Below are 21,767 nucleotides of genomic sequence, written 5' to 3'. Positions count from 1 at the left end.
ACATCGTGAGGAAACCTGCATGTGTCTAATTTCAACGAAATTCTGCCACATGTGTATTCCACCAACCCGCATTGGAGCAGCGTGGTGGAATATGCTCCATACCTTCTCCTCAACGGGAGAGGAGGCCTTAGCCCAGCAGTGGGAAATTTACAGGCTGATTATTATGTTTTTATGATTCTGATGAGGCATAGTGAAACTATCACGAGAAGACGTAAGGCGACATAGTTGCAGTAGCGGATGTACACATTTTAGAAATATAGGCTGTTGGAATTTTGTACGTACCAATATTAAATAATAATCTTAGCTTTCAATCCGATCGTTAGGTTTTCACGCATACAAAAATTCCTAAAAATTATTGACAACGATAGCCAAAACATAAGATTAAATAGAATATATTATACGATTATTATTTTGTAATTTGATCTATTCGAACCGAAGAATATTTGAGAGCAAACAAAAATTTGTGTTTTTCTAGACTGTTAGTGTACAATGAAAAGGAAGTAACATCGGAAAGCAGTCTTGAAGATTTCTTCGTTTTAGAACTTGATCCTTATTATAGTAACTACAAAATAAAATAAAAAAATAAATATATCGCCGCTCAAATCTGCCGCCTTAATGGTCAAGCCAGTCTACTGGTAAATCCGCCACTACATAGAAGACAATGATGGTGTGGAAAAAGTAACTACTAAACTAGCAATTCATTTTTCGAACTTCAAAAAAAACCTCTGCTCTTGTTAAAATTAACTATGACAAGTCATGATTGCGGTGTCTCAATATTCTTAATCAAGCATTTGATTAGTTATTTTAAAGCCAATATTTGCACCTGTTTATACATCGTAAATATAAAAGCGATTAAATTACTAGTTGGTAGAGCTTTGTATAAGCTCTTCTGGGTAGGTACCACCCTCTCATCAGATATTCCACCGCCAAGCAGAACTACTGAGTATTGATATGTTCATGTGAGAATGAGCTATGGAACTGCAGGAAAATCTTTGCATTGCATTGGTGTGATGTAAGCTTAGCCTAGTCGACACATCCTATAAAAAATACTTTAAGAAACTGTGATGTTGGCATTATGTTTTCATTTCATTTGCTAGGCATGGTATCAAAAAAAATGGAAAAGTGGTTTAAAAAATAAAAAAACAATTTAAGTATTCTATAACACTATGATAGGTATTCAAAATTAATATTCTTCTGACCTATTTCGGTCACAGCGGACATTATCAAGAGAGATTAATCAAATATGCAGGAGGTATAATTATAGTGGACAAGTATGTGCGTAGGCACAGGTGCACTCTCTTTTTTTCACAATGGGACGGCAATCCAACTTGAATTTCGAGGCACGTGAACGTAAAGTGTCTGTCACCTTTCAATCTTCAAATTTTTCGGTTGGTAGTCCCGACTTTTAATTGGGTTTGTTGAACACAGGACCTCCGGAATTGCAATCTTAAAAACTTTCATTATAACTAAACCGTAAGGTTTATTTATTATTGATTTTAGTATAAAGCTAACCAACATATAAAGAAAAAAAAATAATATAGCTACTCGGCTCCCATTACAAATTACTTTATAAAGTAGTTAACGTGCAATGTTTTGTGAAATGTGACATTTTATTAGTCAAAGGACGTATTGTTGTTAACAAGGTCAGGGTTAAATCCCTTCATACGCGGATACCAAGATTCGCGTCACCGCAGAATCAGCACTCAAACGATATATTGCTCAAGTTTTTTTCTCGGAATTCGTCGTACGAATCTCCGAATAACTTTACGCTCGTAATAAATATGAGTTTGCGTTGTAATATTTCTAGTTACAAATCGGTTTTGCTATCGCTACTTATTTTGAATAGTTTTTTTATATTAATTTCCTAGAAGTTTTTGTGTGTTTTTTGATACAATGTTTCTTATTTAATTGTATGAATTGTACAGCGTAATCGCTATATAAAGCCAGCGTCCAAACAAATTCCATCCTACCATTGTCACGATTAGATAATATGCAAATTGTAATTTTTTTTCGTGAATAATTGGTAAACCTACACAAATCTTCCGCCCATTGACCAATACGTATATATTTTTAATAGTATCTTATTCATAGTCAAGCAACGGTAATAAACGTTTAGTACTGACTTACGTTTAGCTAAATAAGAGTACGGTTTTAAAATTAGTACCGGTTTTTTGACGTCATTCAAAAATCATGTCGTGTACGGTCTTTGAAATGTTTTGAATATAAATCAAATTTAATTACTCTCTGCTTGTTAGAACTGTCTGATTTTTTGTGGTTTTTTTATGTGTTTGGTATAAATACAGACCATGACGGGTATCATTTTTCAAATGAAATTCTTAACTGTAATGATATACGTAAAATTATAAATAAATATTTTAAGAAGAATAATGATATGATTGATATCGTTTTGATTTCTTTGTTCATCTGTCTATTTTCTAACTAACTTTCTTTGATAATTAAATAATAAATGTTGAGTCACCTAAAGTATTACAAAAGTCTCCGAAATTAATATATAGAATACATAATGATTAATCGTTGACAAAATTTTACGGTTGATTCAAAAGCATATATAAACTGTATATTATATTGTTTAAGGCCGGTACACACAAGAGGGTTTTAGAATTTGACAATGAAACCTTATACAGCTTTAAAAAAAATAACGAAATCATGGGTATTAATCTCTCAGAGATTACTTCATAAGATAAGCGAGGGATTCCTCAAATCAAGTGTCAGACGTGAGTCATTACAACTTATCGTTCCAACTTTGTTCTTACATTCCGTGACTCACGCGCATTTCATTTTTCTTCCCGCTTTTTGTTAAATAATCATTCATTCAAGTGAAAGGGACAATAGTATTTGTATAAATGTGAGTCATTTTATTATTATTTACGGTTATTTCATACCTTAATGACCGATTTGTAGAACAGAAAAGATTAAAGTAGCTATTCCGATTATTGTTATTATAATGTTTTTTGATAAGATTGTTGTTTAGTTTGTAACTATTTCTTTTTGGAAGGGTTCACACACGAATAGCAATACTTTAGTTTTTTCTAGCTTGTTTATAGCAATTATTTAGAATTAAAACATAGCGTGTTTAGTAGCTAAAAGAGTTTTAATAAGGACGCATAAATGTTGTAATATTCTAGTCTATTTAAAAAGCATCTGCACTTGGTAGTTAACAATAGCTTACAATATGCATTGATGCAGTATCGTGTGACGTCAACCGTGATTGCATCGATTAAAACAAAAATTCCCTCCCTATTCATCGTATACCTATATGATATGCAATTATAGCCCTTATTTAAAACAATATATTCATAGCCTATTCAAATGTATTGGAATGGATGTTTTTGTCAAAACAGAAAAATATTTTTTAAGACATTCGACGAGATCTACATTCGAATTTTGAAAATACGATGGTATTACGTCGCGAATCTTCTTCTTTCAAAGTTTCTTTTTTGTTGTTACAATCGGATAAGCGAAAAAAAATCTACGACATACAAATTTGAATCTTATTTATATGTTTTATATAATATAATTGAAATTAATCTCGAAAATCATATCGATATATGACACTTTCTGACGTTTATCGATCGAGATCTTCATGGAGTTTGTTCGTACAGAATAATTCTGCAGAACGTCTATAAGAATCTCAACCCTAAGGCGTATTCGAACACGCGAATTCGGTGTACGATTTAACATTTTTACTAGGTATATCCAAGACGCGTTCAAAATTGCAAGGCGTACACATTGCAGCTCTGAAAGTCGTAACGCAAACTTGCATTAAAGGAGAATCAATACACATACATCGGGTCATTGTGATACAATCTGACTATGTATCTAGCTATTATGTGTGTTTTGCTACTTTAATTGCAACTATTAAATATTAAGAAATTAATTTAATACTTGCATCAGTCAAAAATAATTTAAATTTTGTAGTCCGATTCACTATAACAGTATTGAATTTTGAAGCTTCAAAATAGATTTAGCGTAAAATGAAAAATAAATATGGTTAATATGTAATTAATTGTGTCATCTCGTCTACATCAGAAGTTACTGTCGTGTACATTCAAAACGTTAACGGATCCATGTAAAGATATTGTTTACGTTAAACAAGGATTTTATATAAAATAAAATAAATACCAGTGTGCAATATTAGATAATAAAATTACGAGACATTTGATTTAAATAATAAATATGTTCAATAAATAGGGAATAAGTAATCGGATATCCTTTTTAATACAGAAATACACCATTAAAGTTACACCCGTTAACAGGCAAAGCCCCGAAAATATGGCTTCACACTAATAAAAATTGGTCGGTCTACGAGACTGCGCCCGCTGCTCAACCCTCGCAAGTAGCAATAATGTTTTCACCAGTGACGACCCGGGAAGGGCGGCTAGTACAGGGGCGAAGGAACACTGGGATGTTATTTATTTGCTTATGCTTCTAATTAATTTATGAAAGATATATTTATAACTCGTATTCAAATATTTAATAAACACATCTCATTCATACTTACCCTCATTAACGAAGAAATCAACAACGATAATTTTATTATTGTATTGATCACATGTGAGTACAAATAAAATAAAAATTCTAACTTAACAAAGCACTTTTGTAAACTTTTATTTATCAAAACTAAAGAATTATTAAACACTAATACTATTCACAAAGTATAAAACAACACAAATCATTACTTGATTCAAAACAACTCTATTATTATTATTTTTAAATGTCACAAACGCAATCCACTCACCACCAACTATGCCGAAGGACTGATTGATTGACCGAACGAAACGAAATTCGTTGGTTGCGTATTGAGTGAGTACTGAATGATGAGTGACTGATATTTTTGACAATTGATTAACACTGCCATCTGTATGACAGTTTAATAATCAATGAAATTTTTGTCTTTAATAAAATACCAAAAAATAAACAAAAATGAAATTTGAGCTTTTTGTTAAATCTTTTTTGCATTAACAAAATAATAAGAATAATTTTCTAAATTTTTTCATTATCTGTGTAACAATTCTGTTACTAACTTCATGTCATTGTAATATAACTATCTTCATTGCTTTGACTTTTTTGTTATTCATGTAATCATGTCATTTTGTTTTACGTCAAAAATGGAGGAGGATCGTCTTTTTGATGAGAGAATTTCAATTCGGGAATCTGCTCGACCTCTAAAAAAGTATGGGAGTACTTGCAACCATATGAAAAGGAATGAAGAATATATTAAACATGTGATGGCAAAGGGTGACACTTTACAAGGCATTGCTTTGAAATATGGTGTTACTGTAAGTGTGTGAAATCATAATAATTGTGACGATATTGAGTTTATCTAGTGATTTTATAATAAAGTGAATTTGTTTTATGGTTGTAGATGGAGAAAATAAGGCGAGCCAATCGTTTGTTTGCTTCGGATAGTTTATTTTTGAGAGAATATTTGCTGATCCCAGTGACCAAAGATTCTCCATTTTACGAGAACGGTGAGAGGGTCACAGAGCTTGCTCCGCCAAGTCACCGTGCCTCTATCGCTGGCATGCCAACAAGAGACTTTTCACCGGGAAGTCCAGATGAGAAGGAAACTTTTGATAATTTCCTCAACAGATTGGACTCTTCAATTGCTAACATCAAGAAGCATGTAGAAAAAACCAAGGAGAACAGTGAGTTAGTAATATTTCAGTATTTACCTTTATTTATATATAATTATGCTCATGGCACTCAAAAGAAGAAGTCAACCTTTGTGATGTTATTGTACTGTGTTGGTTATTGATGAAATAAACATTATTATTATTATTAATTGCTCAATAATTACTTATACTATAAAACAAACATCACATTCAACTTCTTCAAAATTAAGTACCAGTAACTTATTATAAGTATTTACCACAAAATGCTTTTTTTTTATTACCTTTTAAAGTTAATGGGCAAAATGCAAATTACAAATAATTATACAAATTTTAATAATAATTTTGCGTTCAAATGGTGTTTCTAGAAAATATTCTTTGCATTATTAAAACTTTAGTATAATATTTAACTATCATTATATTTATGACCTACATAAAATATTTGTATTATCTGCATGTTCTACTTGTAGGGCATTGATCTTAATTATAGTTTAATGGTGCAGTTTGAATAAAATCCTTGGCAATTTTGGTGTTTGCAACTGATTGCAAACTTAACAGAAAATTGAATACATTTTTGTTCACTTATTGTAAAGACTCAACCCAAAAGTTGCTAATTTTCCTATTGTAGAACTGCAGCATTATGTTGTCTCTCTATGAATATGATGTAATGATTATTAAGATTTCTCTTATTTCTATAATATGAGTTTAATTGAACCATACAAAAAATCTCATGATAAATATATTTCATCATAATGAAAATTGTAAGAGATAAGTATGTATGTAAGTAAATACACAAGCACTAGAACTTACTACTGATAATTATGTTTACATACTGATAAGGAATATTTGGTTTGAGGTATCTACTTGATATGTTAAATATTAAACGTGGTTGTGTGGGTGTATGTATATTTGTGTGTGATAATGATATAGCAATGTAGTATCTGTAATATGTATTAAATAGGAACAGTTTGAAAATTTAGTGAGATTTCTGCTTCATTGATTTTATTTGGAAGTTTATCAGATCAAAATTTACAATCGGTCTCAACTAAGACACTTATTACCTAATATATCCCGAAGTACAAAAATTTATTGTTTGCTGGGAACAGTGCTCCATTTGATTCAGTTTAGAATTTTAGCAGCCTTTTTTTAAATTCATAAGTAATATCTGTTGTGAATATATTTTTGACCTCCCACAAAGATGTACGGTTTTTATTAATAAATAATTCAAATTAGTTATTAAAAGACACTGAGAAATTCTTAATAATATTTACAAATATTTAATAATAGTACACAATACCAGCTAGCATGTTCCACTGCTGGGTGAAGGCGAAGTTCTACTAGTATACTTTGGAAGAAGGTTTTAGAGTTCACTCCACCAAAGTCTTCCCATGCAGGGTTCGTCACATATTTTTGTACACCCCCAAGGAAGAGATGACTTTTCAAAATAAAATTATCAATATGAAATCTCAGTTTTGTTTGCCCAAGTTTTGTTTTGTTTGAACATCTACTCATCAGTTAAAAGACAGGTTCCTACCATTGGACTCGGCTTTATTTATTTGTATTTATTGTTTATTGATCATTATTTGATTTATTATTCGACTATGTATTATGTAGTTGTACCCAATCAAAATATTAATCAGAGTTTATAGCATAAGGCCTCATTTAGTTTATTGAAATTATGTAATTAAAGTAAAATACATAAACAAAGCATAGGAAATTATCATAATACTTATACTGTGTTTATAAAATTTTTGATGATTCCATTTTTATTTTATACATTCTTTGAACCTGTCACCGACCGGTGCATGTTGCGGCAAGAACGTTACTTTCTACGCGCCCGCGTTACCGTTCACGTGACTATGGCGTAAGTGCCTTTCCCATTTCCGTACTAGTCATTTGATCATATTTTATGCGTGTTCAGTTCTATATGACTCAAGAGTGTGTTCTAGATTTTTCGATTTGTCAAATAGACTTAATAGGATTTTTAAATACAATATTGAGATAATCATGAATATTTATCCTTGTAAATTATTGTTCAAACAGACAGGTGACTGTAGATTAAACAATGACCATGGCTGACTGATATTGGTACACTTTAAGACGTCTAAATTTCGAATAGGTTTTTATATACTAAACATTTCTACTAAAAAAAAAATATGTTTCTAAGATCTCACATATATACTAATAAATTATACAACATATCATATCAAGTATTATTAGATAAACAAATAGAATTTGAAATAGGATCGAATAACCTCGTTTGTTGGCATTCTTTTTGCCAAATTTATTAAAACAGGTTTTCAATTATTATAGTGCATAACAATGTCTTTAGGAACGCGACACGGCGCCATTTTTAAATGATGACATTATTCATATACATATGTTGTCATTATGAAAAGTATAAGTTCATTATAATATTTTGTTACTTGGCTATATAAAAAACCTAGTGAGATGTTGTTTAAATTATTTTATCGTTTTGCTGATATTCGTAAAGTGCAAATATCACTACCCCTTTGAGATATTAACGGCTTTAGACAGCTTTAGACAGACAAGTAAAAATATAATTACCAAAACTTACCACTAAATATTATATGACATAATGCGTGATATATCCTTTTTTATTACAATCAATTAAGTATCTACGCTGGGTTTTACATATAAATTAATATAGTATAGTAAAAAAAATAATTGGAAAAGTTTTCGACAAATCAATAATACTTATTATATTAGTTTAAGTATATGATATTAATTTATAAATAGATATTCAAATTACATTTTAAACGAGTTTTCATTCTCACAATATATTTTATGAATCAGAAACTTTGTCAAAATAAAATTAACATACAAGTTTAGTATAATCTCAAATCTAAATCCATCTAATAATAAAATAAGTTTTACGTATACATATATACAAATTATTGTCTCAGGTAAAATTTAAGGTGTCGTTTTAGTTCGCGGTAGGGTTGCATATCGATAGACTATCGATAGTTAAGCGATAGTATTGATAGATCGATAGTATTATCACGTGTCAATACTATCGATAGTATCGATAGCTCCTCATGAGCAATACTATCGATAATATTGATAGATCAATAGTATTATCACGTGTCAATACTATCGATAGTATCGTTAGCTCCTCATGAGCAATACAATCGATAGTATCGATAGCTCCCCATGAGTAATACTATCGATAGTATTGCAAAACCATTACTTTTAACCTAAACTATCGATAATCCGAAACTATCGATACTATCAATAGTATCGATAGTATTGCCGTAATCAATTGTATTGCTCACGGAGAGCTATCGATAGTATTGATCAAAACGATAGTATGGATAGTACTGTCGATATCCTGAATAGTTTTCAACTATCGATAGTTTTGCAACGCTGGTTCGCGGTCAGTGTCAATCTCAGATTAGTGATAAATATTAAATTAATATTTATACTAATTCATACATTCATACTACGTTATGGTTTTGTACCTATTCGAATTACAAAGGGACAAAAGCCAAATAACGACATTTGACATTGAATAGGCGCCATATCATTGGTCGAGAGCTTGTTTAATCTATGCATTTGCGATGAAATTGCGTTTTAAACGTCCATCAAACTTATCGAAACTTTGGATGTCTATTTAAGTTGATATAAATAGTTAACTGGAATAGCGATGTATTACAATTAAATATATATTAATCACGGACTGTTAGAAGTGCACAGTGTAGCTGAGTTATTAGCTAATCGTATGGAATACGTAAATGTGCGCCTATTTTTATCTTTATTCCTTTGATTGGGATAGACCGTACTTCTGAAAACGTGATTAGTGTTGTTTTCTTTTAAATACTAGTGATTAATAAACACGTTAATTTAATTAAAACCGTAAATTACTGTGCATGTTGAAGTGATGAATAGATATGCTTAATTTTGTGTTCAGGTAAGTTAAATTTAATTTATTTTTGAGTATTAAAATATCTTTAAACATAACTCGTAAAATTACTAATTATATTTTTGTATCTATGATATGCTTAGGTATTAAATAAAAGTACTAGTCCTTCTGTGGCTTCTATTTATTAAAGAACTTATAATTTCTACCTTCTAAGTTTCATAATAACTATTTACATCGAGCACAAATTATTAAAATAAAAGGTATAAAAACCGTATATAGTCAGCGAAGCAATTTTATCCATTTTCATTATTAATCAATATTCAGTTATGTTAGTTACCTTGAATATTTAGTATTAATTAAAAAATAGTCTTTTTCACTTTCAACATTTCCAAATTAAAAAAAAAAAATCGTTCGCTGTGAAACGGGTTGTCCGATTGCAATAATAAAATTTTGACCAGTTATTCTAATTTGTGTCAACAAGATCTTAATTTTTTTTAGATATTACCTGCAGATTTATTTCACAGTAATATTAAAAAAAACAGATATCAAATGAAATAAATAAACACTTTATTATATAAATAAGTGTACCTATCTAACATTTTCTTTATTAATAATTTGCATCCGTGCGAAACCCGGACGGGTCGCTGGTTGCCAATAAAATTGAAACTTAACCTCCAGAAGTACTTTATATTAATTGAAAAGTTAGTTTAGCATTTCGAAACTTGGTGAATACGATAATAAAAAAAAAAACAAGGAAGTATCAAAAAACGCGTTATTGGTTATTAAGTTTGACCGCAAACAATGAATGTTTTATTTTATTGATTGTAGTTTATATTTATATGTAATATAATGTATTTTATACGTACATTAATTCATTCTCTCACTTCTCCATGCAATCTATACTTACATGCAAATTCTAACATGCATTAAAGAAGGGGCACAAAGTTTTCTCTTACGTATTATATTTATAGGTACGTTTTGTTAATTTATACATAAAATTCAAACAGATAAATTTATGATGACATAGTAAATATTCATGCGTCAAGTCAATTTTGAAGTCAGATAGGTCTGTACAAATAGTTGTAGCTTGAATATTAATGTTCCAATAATTTTATAATTGTATGCATATGTTATTATAGCTGGGTGTCATTGTAAATAAATAAGTGTTTGATCTTCGTCGAGTAAACGACCTCGGACTTATGGGGTGAAGCATTTTTCTACTTAATCTAGAGCAGTGAAGTCTTAACTGATCTATATTTCTATACTAATATCATAAATACGAAGGTTACTATGTCTGTTTGTTGAACCGGATTTGATGAGATTTGGTATGAAGCAATCTTACCTGACGACCAACCACTAAAACGCGAGCCAAACCGCGGCCGACCAATAGTGGTATATATGAGAAAGTAAGTTTGTTTGTTACGTCTTAACTAATCAACTGATTATCATGAAATTTAGCGCACAAGTTTTCAATGGGTAAATAGAAGACCATAGTTAACCTAAAACCTGATCCTCGAGCGTTTGGAAACTAATATATACTTCGAAGTAGGAGAATTAATTTCAATATATTTTTTTATTAATGTATTGCCATTGTGAAAAATAACAAGTCGAAAGAAATAAATTATTAAAATGAATGTGGATATATCACGCACGTAATATAGGGTTGTTATGTTGTTGTGACGACATTGTAACAGTTATATCACCTTATTTATTCTACACGTGTGTATTGTTCTGACGCAGTTTGAACGGACCTTTAAGAAAGAATATTTAACCTCCTACTATCTGCATTACATCAATTAACAACATATGATTAAAATCGAAAATAGCTTCATTATGTTTTTGTTTGTAAAGACTCGCCTCTCGGGTTTTCACGGGTTAAGATAAGAAAATTAGGCTTGGCATGTCGATACCTTGCCTGTATGGTAATTAAAAAAAAAAGAAAATTAAACAAAATGCGTTATTGGTTTTTACGTTTGACCACAGACTGTTAAGTATTCGTCACTTGCTGTATGGACGTAAACAATAATGAATGCTCTTATTTTGTTAATTTTAGTATAAATTTAGATGAAATATAGTATTTGTCCCCGGAAAGGACATAGGTTACTTTTATTAATTCAACCATCCCGGGAGTAGAATTGTTTGTGTGTTATATGTAAAGTCTTATAAATAACGCGCGGGTAAAGCCGCTTGCCCTTGCTATCCAGTAGCGCCAAATACACTGTACAAACCGCACCGCAATTTTTCACGGGTATAAACGAACCTTAGATATACGTATTTCATGCGATTTAACAGCTCAGCTTAAAGTTGTGCACAATTGTTCTTGATTAGTAGATCTTTATTTATAATACAACATTATTCCAATTAACTACGTATATACTGTTTAGATTTTCTTCGTCTACATTCGATAGCATTCGAAACGAAATTTTTTTGCAAACAATTATTGAATATTATAGATTATTTATCTAAGCTTTTGACCAATGATATCGCTTCAATTCGGTATCAAATGTTTATTTGTCTTGTGGTCGGAATAGAAGTAAGAATAATCCTTCGTATGGTTTAAATTACTTTCATTATTTATTAAAAAGTCACACTTATGAATTTTATTTTATCATTGTAGGACTCACACGCCATTTTTATTTTAAATTTAAAATTAATTTAAATTCGATTTCTCTAATAATATTTTCAAAAGCCCGCCAAATCTACTTTGAATTCTTTGCACAGATAATCAACTCTTAAAGTAATAAGTCGACTATCATAATTAAAAAAAAAAATACAAATTAAAAACTAAACTTATTATAACTGAAATAAAATTTTCTATCACTATTAAGATTTTTTCGCAACAAACAAAACATCACAAAAGTCTCAACAATTACATTATACAAAAAAAAAATCGTTCATCACGAGGCAATCAACAAAAAACTCCGAAACAGTTAAGCGGATATACGTTGTATTATTTGGAAGTTACTATACTACTATAATAAATGCGAAAGTAACTATCTGTTTGTCTGTTTACGGCTCTTTCACGGCCGCTAAACCGAATTTGATAAAATTTTGTATGAAGCTGGCTTGTACCCGAAGAAAGATAGAGGCTACTATTACGACCAGCCCGGTCGTCAGGTTTTCAGCTAGAAACCGCGGGCGACAACGTAATAATGTTTTTCTTATTATAATAATAATAATTAAAGTTTGTAGTATGCGCCAAGAGCTCATCGGACTAATGAGAGTGGGGGGATATATAATAGAGTTTGAAGCTGTATTTGTCTTTGAGGCTGCATTGAAATATCTTTAGCGCTTATGGCTATTCTTCGTTAGGAATGGTCGCAGTAATTATATTTTAAAATCTCATTATCTAGCGACGATATCTTCCATTAACTAAAAAATATTATGCAGTAGAGCTGGCCCAGCTTTAATGAAGTTCATAATTTATTGATTCGGCAACAATTGACAAATGAGATGTTTTCATTTGTCAAAAGCGAGGAAACGTGTGAGTTTCGAATTCAATTCTGTAATTTGTATATGAACTGGCAGCGGCGTCGTTGTCGTAAAAAGCATATTTGTAAAATTAACAACGAACATATCCGAAAAACTATGTTATAAACTTCTAAATTGTATGTTTCTTGTATATTTCTTTAACGGTTCTCAGTCTCGAAAAGAGAACAAAGTGATATTACAGTCTAAACTAATTTAATCTTTCGTTCGCATAATGATATTTTTTATAATACAAAAAAAAAAACAGAATATTGCTATTTTAAAATAACCGAACCGTGAATACCGTTGTCTATAACAATGTTATATTACTTTATTCTACGTAATGCTTGTTGTTTGTACAATTAAATTGTCTGCTATTTTTTTTAACATATGTACGTAGGCCGACTGGTAAATGCGTATCCTTTTGGTTTTTCCTACCAGCCTTCGGTCACTGAATATAACAATACTAAGCATTGATGGGGCGGTAGAACAGGTGATGAGTGGGTAGTACCAGTCCAGACGCTTGACCACGAAGTTAACAGTTTTAAATAAGACATAAAATGTTAGTAAGTGATGTTGCCTAATACGCAAGCACACTAAAATAAAAAAAATACAAATTAAAGACAAGATACACCAAAACCACGGACAATATGTCAGTGGAGCTAAAATTTTAAGAAAAAGGAAAACATAAAAATAACCATAATAAAATTATTATCCACTACCAGGAAAACTGATAAATAATTTTTCTTTGAACGTTTTCCTGTTAAGTTTTTACTTGGTTTTCTCTTTTGCTATGAAATGTGATCTAATTATTTTGTTATTAATTTAATTATTAAATTGACAACCCCAGAACTTAAGTTAAATTTGTGTAAAAATCGATATAATGTAACATGGTATCAATTCTCACTGATGAATTTGTTGTCCTTAGCTGTATATAAATGTCAGAACAACAAATCTCAAACATAAATAACCTACATATATATATACACTGTAAATACCGCAAACCATAGTCTAATAAAATATCAGAGAAAATAAAATATTATGACGTACCATCGAAATCTTGGCTCGGTATTTGGAATCGATATAAATGCAGTAGAACTACTCTATAATAATAAATTCAAAGCTCCGCAGAACACGATTGTGATATGTCATTTGGGTTCGCCAAAATCGCGTATCACCGTAAGTCGATAGTCAACATTTCACGAGTGAGTTCTCACAGAATACCACTGCTGATCACATAATAAATGTTTACTCATCTGCATTTTATCAAATATTCTTACAAAAGTATTTAAAATTTCATATATGAAACTGTATAACTGTTATATGTATTTGTTAAGTACTAAATAATTTTAATTATTACGACACGAAATTTATAAAACTTTAACTATAGCACACAAACTGTCATCACAGATTTTACGCCCCAAAGGGGTGAATTACAAGAGTACCATATGTTTTTCCTCGGGACTCAAACTATGTCCATATCAAATATTATATAAATCGGTTCAACGATTTAGAAGAGGTAACAGACAGATTTACTTTCGCATTTATAACATTAGTATAGATAATAAATTATATGAAATAAACATTAACTCTTTTTTTTTTTTAATTGTGCCTTTTTGGCACAAATAAAAGCCAGAAAAAAAAACTTTTTTTGACATAAAGTCCGAACGATTTTATAATTTTCAAACGATGAAATTTGATACAAGTTCCAAATATATGATGCAATTTACGATGCCGAAACTGTGAAACATATTTTCATAACAGACTTCGGACTTTTGGATGTTTTACGACTCTGGTTATGAACACTCGAATATTTATAAACTGGTCAAAGTAACCGCTATCCGTTGACCTTTACTGCGTTGGAAATAAGACATATATTCCTCATTCTGTTGAGGATGTCGTGAGTGGTCAATCGTCGGTGTGATCTTAATTTTGTACAGCACGTCTATAAATAGCGCCTTTGTCCTTTAGTGATATTCACGGATGCCCTCATGAAATGGAGCAGTTAATAAATCAGACGTTCTCCAGGATTAGTAGTATATTTTAAGCTGGCTTTGTTTTTAGGATGACGAATAAAACAAATATATATTATTATTATGGTATTTTTAGCATAGTTGATTCTCTTATTTTTTGAAAAAGGAAGAATAATTATGCTCGGGCCTGAGTCCAGTGCAAAACCAGGGGAGTTAGTTAGTAAAAGTATGTAGATGGATCTATGGATATTCAGCGATTTTAAACTGACATGGGGGTATAACTCCTGTGGAGGATGGAAGTATAGGCACCATTTTGTTGTTTTTAACTTATTATTAGTGTGTTAACAAACAAATATTTAATGTCAATTAATAAGTGTATCTTTACTGTAAATTTAAAGAAAGTATTTCGACGGTTCTGTTCATATTGTCCCGTAGTCACTTCATCTTACTAATTGTAATTTTTTGTTCGAAAACATACAATTAATTAAATATATATAATTATTTTTACATATAAATAAGTCATATTAAATTCTTACACTATTTATGAATGTTATATTAAACATTGCATTATTGTTAATTTCAAAATCGAAGTCCAGTAATAAGTTTTTTAAGAGGCGAGATGGCCCTGTGTTTAGAACGCGTGCATCTTCACCGATAATTTCGGGTTCAAACCCAGGCAAGCACCACTGAATTTTCATGTGCTTAATTTGTGTTTATAATTCATCTCGTGCTCGGCGGTGTAGGAAAACATCATGAAGAGACCAGCATTTGTCTAATTTCAACGAAATTCTGCCACATGTGTATTCCACCAACCCGCATTGGAGCATCCTGCTGGAATATGCTCCAAGCCTTCTCCAAAGGGAGAGGCCTTAGCCCAGCAGAGGGAAATTTACAGGCTGTTAATAAGTGTATTCAATTACGTCAACGTAGAATTGCTGATGTAATATTCTTTTGTTGGATTAAAGTATTAATAAACTGGTAATCGTACGACAATATACGTCTATAAAATAGCTAGCTACCTGTAATGACTCGGGAATGAAATGAACTTTTAATAAAATCTATACTAATAAGTATTATAAAGATGAAAAAAATGTTTGTATATGTTTATATAGGGGTTAATCTCAATAACGAATGATTCAATTCTATTATTAAAATTTAAATAACTGTCGGAAAGCTACTCTATTGGTGGGTGCTATATGGATGGTACACATTATATTAATATAACACCATTTGTTTGTCTAAAAGATTGCACACGCGCAAAGACGGGGCGGGTCGCTAGTGATATAGACAAGTATTATAATACAATAAGTATTGAATGAAGCGATATCTTCGCTCATAATGCTAATCTTACGCCCCGCTACGTCATTGTTTCCTCATGCGTTAAATCAAATCTCTTGTAATATCTCTATAACTACCAGTCCACGTGCCAAAATGCTAAAATAGCTAAAACACGTGAATTCTAACAAAATATTGCGTGTTCAAATCCATGAGTTTTTATGTGATTATTTGGGTTTAAAATGAAATCTGCATATTTTGAATGCACTGCCAAGTGTGTTTCAATTAAATCGCATTAGAGCAACTCGTTCAAATTTTAACAAAACTTAACCTCAATCTTTAATTTTATTCCTCAAAATTTTTGACCACAAGCGGACACGCTTTACCGAATTGCAATGTAAGTAAGTAAACGGCAACTTAGATAAACAGAAAACACGTTAATTAATGTGTCAACTAATTTACAAATTAATTAAACTTAAATTGCCGTTTCTTATTATATAAAAACGTGTGACATTATGTTTGAACGCGATAGCATCGCGTTGGAGGAGGTTGGAGGACGAGCAAATGGGCCATCTAGTGGGAAGTGGTCACCACCGAACATAGACTATTTCGCTTATTTAATAATAATTAACCTATAATCCTCTTTATACTATAAAGAGTGATAATGGATATTTTCCATTCACCTCAAAAACAAGTATATTTCATATCCGCAATATAAATGTTACTAGTATTGGTATGCATGTATTAATTGTGATTAATATCGCTACATAGTTCACACAATATAAACATTGAAACAGCGTGCTGTGATCTCTTAGATAATTAATTGTAATCTATATTTTTATAGAATAAAGTTCAGCTAAATATTTATCTCTTTCTGACATCATTGATTTAACGTTCGAAAGAAGAAGACACAGTATTGGTTAAAGTACTCCCAATAAACTACATTTATAGGTTTGACGATCGCGTAACCGGTTACACGTCTTAGACTTGTTGCTTGGATTTTCTTTTTTCTATATAACAAAGCAATAATACAATATTACATTAATTGGAAATATCATTGCAATTATATATTTTAAATAGAAGGATGTTAATAGCTTGAAATGTTTTTATTGACTACTATTCGTACTTTAGTAACAGTACTAAGCTAAGTATCACACATATGTACAAACATGTGTGTGTTTGTTATAGCAGAGCAAGGAGAACTGGCAAATGGGTCACCTGATGGTTCCACATTGGCGCCGTAAGAAATTTTAAACATTCCTTACATCGCCAATGCACCACCCACAATGGGAACTGAGATGTGATGTCTCGTGTGTCTGCTCACTCATCCTGTTGCTTGGCGGTAGATAAGTGGGTTATACCTATCTAGATAGGCTTGCACAAAGCCCTCTACCCCCAACTAAATAACGATATAATCGTACGATACAATTGCTCAAAAAAAAAATTGATTTATTTCTAACTAATTTTCAGGTTTGTGAAAGACTTAGAAGATGGTTTTGTAAGACACCGGCCGACGGCACGTCTCAGGCAATCGGCATCGATGGGAGCCTCGACGTCCTATAATGAGGTCATCCCGCCGCCCTTGCCGCCACCGCCCTCGGCGCTTACACAAGGCAGGCGGGTGGACAGCTCCTTGAAGCGTTTGGAAAGGGCACACGATGATTTGTTTCAATTGTAGCGGTCGAGACAGCGCAGGTAAGATTCAGAACACAGTTTTGACCCTATTATTTAAGGTAGTATTTTATTAAAATCAACTATTTAATAGTATAACATCTTCAAATTAAAGGATCTGCCTTACACGGACTGAAATAACTGATCAATTTTATCCGATCTCTTATGAGTTATTCTAATCATAAATATGGCGTGTGAAATGTTCAAAAACAACAAAATACCCAGAATCAGCTATCTCAAAAAGCAAATGGTTGACAATTGATAAAAAATAAATAAAAAATCAAGGTAGGACAGGAGTGGATTTAATGTGTATCACAATATCTTAGACTTTTTAAAATGTTTAATATCACCCGAGAAAAAAAAAATAGCCCAAACTACTAAAGCGGTCACAATACTTTTTAAATATCAGTGCAGGTGCCACCCAATTAACAGATAGAATAATTAAGTCTCTATAAAGCGTTAGAAATTTTGGAGCAGTTTCTTAATTCTTCTTGCAATCTGCGGGAGTGATTTCTTGAAAAGGGACAAAACTGTGTAACAGGTCGGTGCGTGCGCTATTAAATTCGACCAATGAGCGAGTGCTCCGTGCTACATTAGGGTATCAAACGGTACCAACTAATTTTAGGAAAGGATATAATGTTAATGTTCCTTATTACCAAGATGAGATATGAGATCTTACACGTATACGATTATTGTGACGCTCGTATTTATATTTATGTTTTGGTATAAAGTCTTGTTTTGAGTTAGAATCAGTATTGTTCCGAGATCGATTTAATTTAACTCGACATAGCTAAGTTTTTATTTAAAGTGGCATTTTCATTCAGGCATGTTTTTAAGCCGGCCATTATTAGATCTATGTGTGTCCATTAATTTGCTGTTATAGTTCATAATATACAAATCTATGACCGTTATACAATTGAAACGATCACGTTATTTCAAGTAGGAGGTTGTAAAGCTAGCACCGCTGTCATGTGATCGTGACAATTGTGCTAAGGCGTGAATAATTATTTGCTCCGTTGATACACAGTCAAGGTCAAGAGTAATTAGGAAATAGTCTTTGAACAAACTCATAAATTTACAAACCGCTAATAAAGTTTAAAATCGGCTTAAAAATTAAATTAAAATGTCTATATTAAAATATAATTATTATTTAATTTGTATCATGTAATATTAAAACTTAGTTAAGATTTTTTTTTTTGGAATTTAATTTTTTTTTAGAAAAACTCAAAATCATTCATACACTAAAAATAAGTAGGAAGTTATTAAATAGACGTTATTCTTTTTTCACTTCATAAGGAAATATATTTTTGTTACAATTTTATTTTCAGTTTCAAATAACAATTTAACAACTAATACAATAGTATTATTAAACGATAATGTTAGATAACAGTTTGGTCTGACTATTAAATCGGCAAATGATTTCTCTATTTAAGCTCTCGATAAAGTTTGATTTATTACATTCCAGATATGCGCGATTAGAGTGAGCCCGATACTTCATAACTGAACAACAGTCATCGAATGTATCGGCTACTGGAATAATTTCAACTCGGAAGTGTATGAACTGAATACGCTTGGTGAGTTCGTTGCGAGGTCACGGCGAGTGATATTAGATAATAAATAACTGTAAATTATGATCTGTTTGTTTAAATTGACCATTTTGGTCCTTCGAGCCGGATGAGTAGCTTGTACGCAATGATAGGATGGTGGATAAATTGTTGAAGAATTGCTTTGCTAAATTAGAACAAAAAAAATAAATAGAAATTAAATCATAATTGGTATATAATCTAAAATGATTAGGTGTCTATCTATCTAGACTTTAGCCGGAATAGAGTAGTCGTTATATCAAAAACTTGTAAACACGTTGTAGAAGTTTGTTGTTCAACGAGCCATCCTATCACTTGCTTTTAACCGTAAAATTTGATACTTTGTCATTGATGCGTGTTGTGTAGACCCCGAGGACTAGTTAATTAAAAACTAAAGCGTTTAGTTACAACGTCCTAGCTGTCTACATCACGAAACGTCTGACAAACAAAATTCAACACTATATAATATTATAAATACATGTATAATAATTACTATAAATATAATATAAGCATAGCAATTTATTTATAACGTAATTAATCTTGCTTATCCGTTTACGTATTTATAATAAACTTTTAGTTATAAAAATGTAATCTATGTACAATATTTTTATTATAAAGTGTATTGACGTTGTGTGCTGTGGAAATTTCATCTCCACTCGTCCATGTGTTTACATAATAAAATATTTAAAATTAGATAGCGAACTGTTATTGCTGTGAATCATTTGTACAGAGGTCACGAGATCACTGATAAAAAATCTCTATTTGCTTCGAAGAAATGCACGTTAAATAGTTGTAAAGTTGTTTCTTCTTCTGTCTTATTAAAACATGTTGTAAATTTGAATTTAAAAAAAGTATTTCTATTAAGTACAATCGAAAACAAAAATATTATTATCAATATTGCCGTGGATATCAAGCCCTGGTTTTTAATTAATACATTAATTTGATTATGCGTTTTATAAAACAGATATACAAGAGATGTATGAAACAGCGAGTTATGTATGTTTTGTACCAGCGATTTTTATTGTTTGCATACAACTCTTGGCTAACCCTTTGAGTAAGGTTTTATTTTCCACTGGGTAAAATTTACCCCATTTACGGACACAATTTAATATATTTATATAGTGACTTGTATAAATGTACAATTAACTTTTGTATAAGAAAAGGAGTAATTTATTACGAGCTAATATCTCGCGTTTTTAAAACAATCTGTATTTTCTCCGGAAAAGCCAAAATACTACTTATTAAACTATTATTTAATTTAAACGTGTACATAAGGTTTTGCTATGATATCAATATACAAAACTGTTTTATATGTAACATATTATTTTATAAGAATTGCAGATCAATACTTAAATCGTCTCGGAATCAAACATACAAAACTTATAAATTTAATTGAAATGAGTAATTAGTTTAAATTGAAAAACTAATTTCCCATAGGCATTCATTGTTGAAGTTGTAATTATTTTTATAACCGAGTTTTATATATTATATAAAAATGTATATGAATGGTTTATTGTTTAAAAATTCATATTCAGTCTGTCGTGTCACTGATGCTATTGATGCAGAAATAACAGAGACAGTCTTTGAATGGAAAAAGGCATTATTAATTTTTACTCTATCCGATGTAACAAATGCTTGATAAAACATATTTCTAAATTAATGTGTGACGTAATTAGGGAAAATGTGATTACGTTATTGTTTTGTTTTGAAACTGCAAGTTATTTTTTAAAACCATAATATGCCTATTGATTGACGCATTCTTTTGTTAGTGAGAGTAAATGCTTTATATTTTGATATATTTAATTGTAATAACGTAATATCAATACACGAAGTTCGTGGTAATCTTATATAGATAAATATCGGCACTAATTAATTATATTGGTGTTTAAAGTTTAATGAATGTTGAGCTTGATAGAATATATTAATGAAATATAAATAATCACATTTGTTAGATTTAAGGAACTTTCTATCGAGTCATTGATGTTAATCTTTAATAAAAAAAATATTTGGAAGTTATTTTTATTTTTGTTAACCTGACTCTACTTAGTACGGTTAGGGAAAAAATATTTGTTAAGTCGTTTTTTTTCATACAATTTTTAATCTATTTTTTTTTAAACGGTTATGGTATACTTTCCTGGGCAAATTTATTTTTAATTTGTTTAAAGTGCTTCTGAGTATATATGGTACAGTATCAAGTATCTTACTATTATTTAGTTCAGGGTGGTGGGGTCAATGCATTACATTATTATGTATGACATAAGCTTATGGTGCACTTTTGCTT

The 21,767-nt window shown here is 30.7% G+C and overlaps 2 protein-coding genes across 3 annotated transcripts in view; one reads left to right on the top strand and one right to left on the bottom strand.

Moving 5' to 3' along the window:
• Myo81f (Myosin 81F) overlaps positions 1–4,790 on the bottom strand; it is a 79,814-nt gene extending 75,024 nt beyond the window's left edge. Inside the window, exon 1 of the mRNA XM_064217821.1 lies at positions 4,523–4,790. The gene's annotated coding sequence lies outside the window, so the exon portion shown is untranslated. The remainder of the gene's footprint in view (positions 1–4,522) is intronic.
• Positions 4,791–5,073: 283 nt separating this feature from the next.
• Positions 5,074–21,767, top strand: part of Red (red Malpighian tubules) — a 68,397-nt gene continuing 51,703 nt past the window's right edge. Inside the window, exons 1-4 of one of the 2 annotated variants that reach the window (XR_010309440.1) lie at positions 5,074–5,300; positions 5,387–5,673; positions 17,703–17,927; positions 19,369–20,278. Coding sequence is in view for 1 of the 2 variants with exons in the window: in XM_026638596.2 (XP_026494381.1) it covers positions 5,106–5,300; positions 5,387–5,673; positions 17,703–17,910 (690 nt within the window). In the remaining variant the exon portion in view is untranslated. Of the gene's footprint in view, positions 5,301–5,386; positions 5,674–17,702; positions 17,928–19,368; positions 21,499–21,767 lie in introns of those variants that run through there. The other variant, XM_026638596.2, reaches the window with a different exon arrangement.

Source organism: Vanessa tameamea, chromosome 19 (assembly GCF_037043105.1).
Source record: "Vanessa tameamea isolate UH-Manoa-2023 chromosome 19, ilVanTame1 primary haplotype, whole genome shotgun sequence".
Lineage (NCBI taxonomy): Eukaryota > Metazoa > Arthropoda > Insecta > Lepidoptera > Nymphalidae > Vanessa > Vanessa tameamea.
This window is presented reverse-complemented; position numbering and strand designations above follow the sequence as displayed.